The sequence below is a fragment of the Chanos chanos genome, chromosome 13, assembly GCF_902362185.1.
Source record: "Chanos chanos chromosome 13, fChaCha1.1, whole genome shotgun sequence".
Classification (NCBI taxonomy): Eukaryota; Metazoa; Chordata; class Actinopteri; order Gonorynchiformes; family Chanidae; genus Chanos; species Chanos chanos.
In genome coordinates this window covers 2,952,501-2,957,500 of record NC_044507.1, presented here as the reverse complement: position 1 = coordinate 2,957,500, position 5,000 = coordinate 2,952,501, and the positions used below count along the sequence as shown (strand labels likewise).

The 5,000-nt window shown below is 45.0% G+C and overlaps 1 protein-coding gene across 1 annotated transcript in view; it reads right to left on the bottom strand.

The window, feature by feature from the left end:
* Nucleotides 1–4,815, bottom strand: part of LOC115826601 (voltage-dependent calcium channel subunit alpha-2/delta-1) — a 76,245-nt gene extending 71,430 nt beyond the window's left edge. Inside the window, exon 1 of the mRNA XM_030790480.1 lies at nt 4,727–4,815. Coding sequence (XP_030646340.1) covers nt 4,727–4,815 — 89 coding nt within the window. The remainder of the gene's footprint in view (nt 1–4,726) is intronic.
* Nucleotides 4,816–5,000: the final 185 nt, after the last annotated feature.

Genomic DNA, 5,000 nt, shown 5'->3' with positions numbered 1-5,000 from the left:
GGCTCCTGGTCGGCCTGCGGCTGCTGCGTTACTCACGCAGACGGGCACACAGGCATGCACCTGCAGAGCTGAGTAGTCTAAGGGGCTCCTGGTCGGCCTGCGGCTGCTGCGTTACTCACGCAGACGGGCACACAGGCATGCGCCTGCAGAGCTGAGTAGTCTAAGGGGCTCCTGGTCGGCCTGCGGTTGCTGCGTTACTCACGCAGACGGGCACACAGGCATGCGCCTGCAGAGCTGAGTAGTCTAAGGGGCTCCTGGTCGGCCTGCGGCTGCTGCGTTACTCACGCAGACGGGCACACAGGCATGCGCCTGCAGAGCTGAGTAGTCTAAGGGGCTCCTGGTCGACCTGCGGTTGCTGTGTTGTTCGGATGGGCTGTACAGGTTTTTGTGGTTTTATAAAGAGAGCGGAGTGTTGTTCATTCTGCAGCGTTTTTTAAAGCTCCGCGATCGCATTTCCCTCGACACTCCTGTTGTGAATTGTTTTAGCATTTTTCGGCAGGTGACACGGAAATGGTGTGATTGATATGGTCTGACCTTTTTTTTTCTTTTTTAAATTTTCGGTCCAGTCAAATCACAGACTGCATGAATAGGTAGCTGAAAACAGGGAAGATTTCTTTTGGGTAATTGTTTTATTTTCTGTTTATTTTTATTTTTGTCTTATTTTCCCGCCTGGGTTGCCTTGTGTGCGTATCTCTGTTAAACGAATTGAATTCGATTTAATCCTGTAGCAGTCATTTTCAGTTAAGAGTCTGTAAATCTGAAGCCTACGTTTTTGTTATTGTGTTCATTTTTGTTCTGAAAATGTTTCCGTTTGTACGCGGGCCACCTGAGGTGGGTTTTAACTGAGGAAAACTTTCTTTTTTCCCCCTCTCCTTTACTGTGATTAGCACACGCCTTCTCCCAGAGGAGGATCCGCCTCATTTAGCCCTTAAGAGACTCTGATTTGCTTCTTTGTGCTGAACAACGAAAGAGAGAAATCTTCTGTTGAACATATCTGGATTGGAACGTGTTTCATTAAATGAATCAATAGAGGTGTGGAGTAGCGTGGCTGTGCTTGGTTAACGTCTACCCAAAGGGCAATACAATTATTCACTTATACATTTTTGTGGTGGTGGATATCACCTTGTGCCTGAACAATTAAAATTGTCCCACGAATGCCACAGTACTAATCTGACATAAAAACATACAGAGCATACACACACACACACACACACAGTGAGAGTCATGATCACACACAGATAGATGGACATACATACATACATATATACATATACATATACATATATGTGTGTGTGTGTGTGTGTGTGTGTGTGTGTGTGTGTGTGTGTGTGTGTATGTATGTATGTATGTATGTATATGTATGTATGTATATATATGTATGTATATATATGCACACACACATACATATTCAACTCACTCTCTCTCTCTCTCATTCACACACACACACACACATACACACACACATGCAGAGAGGAAGGAAAACCAAGTGGCTGTGTTGATGTATTGTTGCTGATGGACCAAATGGCTGCACTCAGCATCAAAGTGTTAGAGCGGTTAAAGTTCAACCAAATCATTCTCCTGCCTCAGAATGGCTTTGTACTGAGAGGAGAGGTCAAGACCTCTCTCTGAGACACACACACACACACATACACAATTCACCAGAAAAATTCATTTACAATAACATCACCAAGTTCAGAAAAGTTAAGGACCTCTCAAGTACTTGGAAACTATTACAACTAACTCTCTCTCTGTGTGTGTGTGTGTGTGTGTGTCTGCATTCTTATTGGACATCTGAACTAAACAGCTATGGCTTGACTGCTTTCTCTCTCACTCTTTCTCCCTCTCCCTCTCTCTCTCTCCCTCTCTCTCCCTCTCTCACTCTCTCTCTCTCTGTCTCTGTCCCTCTCTCTCTCTCTCTCTCTCCTGTCCATGTCTTGACTCTCTGATTTCAGAGAACTGTGAATAGTCATTAAAAGTGTTTCTTTTCACCAGACAAGCCTTTTGTGTTCAGACACAGGTTTCCATTAATCCTGCCTGTGCTTTCATTCACACTACCACACACACACACACACACATACGCACGCGCACACACACACACACACACACACACACACACACACACACACACACACACACATACACACACACACGCACACACACACACGCACGTGCACACACACACACACACACACACACATACATGTATGCGTGCCAGTAGCACTCATTCATTCAGCCCATTCTGTTGTTCTCTGGGACTCTATAATAAGCTATTTAATCCTTTTACAGGCAAGGATTATGTCTGCTCTGACAAAGACAGAGAGACAGAGAGACAGAGAGAGGGGGGGGGGACAAGAATGACAGCCTCATTTTTTATTCCTGTTTTTTTTTTTTAATCAAAGACGGGATGCTTCAGTATTTCTTAGACAGAGCAGTTTAGATCTGATCAGATAAGAGGAGAGGAGAGTGAGAAGACTGAGCCAAGCCATAAACTGGTGTATCCATCACACACGTGGGTGTATCGTTTATAAGTGTCCATCGTGGAGAGGGGCTGCATCAGACTTAAGGAAACAGGATTGGAACAATCAGAACAGACGAAAAGCTTCGACTTAGGAGAGAGAAAAATGACACACCAGTGTTCTCACTGATGTCTCCTTCTTTTCCCCTGTCTCTCTATACATCTGTCTGTCACCCTCCTGTCTCTATACATCTGTCTGTCACCCTCCTGTCTCTATACATCTGTCTGTACCTTACACTCTCCCTCTGTTACTACATTGTTACAAGTATGCAAAATTATGTGTGTGTGTGTGTGTGTGTGTGCATGGGTTATTGTGTCTATGTGCATGTATATGCATGAGTGTGTGTGCACATGTGCATACATGGGTGTGTATGTGTGTGTGTGTGAGTGTGTGTGCGTGCATTTGTGTGCGTGTGTGTGCATGCGTGTGTGTGTGTGCATGCGTTTGTGTGTGTGCGTGTGTGTGCATGCGCGTGTGTGCGTGCGTGTGTGTGTGTGTGTGATTGTGTGTGAATGTGTGTATGCGTGTGTGTGCGTGTGTGCGTGTGCATGTGGGTGTGTGGGGGTGTGTGTGTGCCATGTGCCTTTGTGTGTGTATGTCTGTGTGTATGTGCGAGAGAGATATCTGCGGTTGAGATCAGAGGGCAAAGTAATTGCATGTCCTGGGTGGATTTCCTGGCAAATTTCAACACTAAAGTCCAACCTAAATATAGGTCATTTCAAAGCCAGCGTGTATAATAAACATACACACACACACACACACACACACACACACAAATGTAATATTATCTGAAACAGTAATGAACATTCTACCAATAAACTCTGGGGTATTAAAATTATTCGCCATTTCTCTCCCTCCCTCTCCCTTTCTCTTTCTCTCTCTCTTTCTCTCTCTCTCTGTGTGATAAATGATGTGCAGTAAAATGTTTCAGACTGCATCATGAGGCATGTGTGTGTGTGTGTGTGTGTGTGTGTGTGATGTCAGATGGATTCCCCCAGTACACTAGCAGTCACTCTTTTCTGTATGTGGCTCCGTGTGTACTGAGTCTCCTCTCAGAGGACAGACAGAGAGAGAGAGAGAGAGAGAGAGAGAAGGCACAAGGCCACTTATAGATTGGCTTGTTGGCATTTATCCAAGCTTCACACATTACCTCTCTCTCTCTCTCTCTCTCTCTGCCTCAGTTACTGACACATGCAACATCCCCCAACAACACACAGACACACACACACAGACACACACACACACACAAATAACCAATGAGGTCCCCAGAGTGTTAGTGTCAACAGCTGGAATGCAGTCTCAATTAAAATGAGACGTGTGGAGCGTAAGCCCCTCCCCTTCCCGGCGCAGCCATTGGCTGTATTATTCCAGCTGCAGAGTGAGAGAGTACACGAAAAGGAATTGAATTACTCCTAGAATCATTCCTTGTTGTCATGACAAACATTGTGTGTGCCGTATAGAGAAAATGTGGACCGCCCAGAAAATCAGTCCACAAATGATCATGCCAAAGACTGTAAGGACCAGACAGAGATTCAGTTTAATATCGCCCCACTCCTAGTTTATGACACTGTTTAAAATCCGCTGAATAAATCTCAAAACCCGTTTTCCTGAAGTAATTCGTTTGAGAGGAACAGTAGGGCTTTTTTTCCAAATACTTGAAATGCTCAAATGCCTTTAGCTATATGTTTCGTTCGGTTCTGAGGGGCAGGGTGGTCTGAGAGTGAAATCTTCATATACGTACTCTCTCTCTCTCTCTCTCTCTCTCTCTCTCTCAGTGAGTTCAGAGAAACTTACAATTTGAATGAGCAAAATAAACAACGGGCTGTAAGGGTTATTAGCTAAAGTCGCCAACGATATCTCGTCTGTTGTGACTATTCCGACAAAATTTGAAAATGGCGTAAAATGAGTTCGTAGTGTTCCTGACTTTTTTTTTTAAAATATATAACTCTAGGCGAGACCGCAAATGAAATGATGTTGGTTAAGGACAGCTGAGACGGCATGCGGTTCCAAAGAGTTCCTCCGATTTGGACATGTTGCGCACCGTCGTTTGACACATGGTGCGTTTAAAACTGTTTGTTTTGTTGCATTGGTTTCTCTTGCTCTTTTATCGACAGTTTGGTGTGCGACGTCGTTGTCTACTTTCCATCAGCTAATGAAATCACGTTAAGACGGGACTAGAGACCGAAACTGCGACGGTTTGATATACTTACAGTTGCGGTGTCGGAAACTCAGAGAGGCAGGAAACAGGAAAGGCAGCAAAGATCAGAAGCGTTAGGAGCAATGTTCTGTTCCTCTCCATGCTCAGGTGGGATCCCTGGGCGCACCAAGTGCACCGCCGCTGTGAGCCCGTGAGGCAGACCTGCACGGCGAATCCACGACAGTTAGAGAGCAGTCACTTTGGTCCAGAGCCGACGCTACCCTGCCTGTTAATCTGATTACTCGTCATGAGGTTTTACAAGAGATTGACAACCGGATTGGTTATTT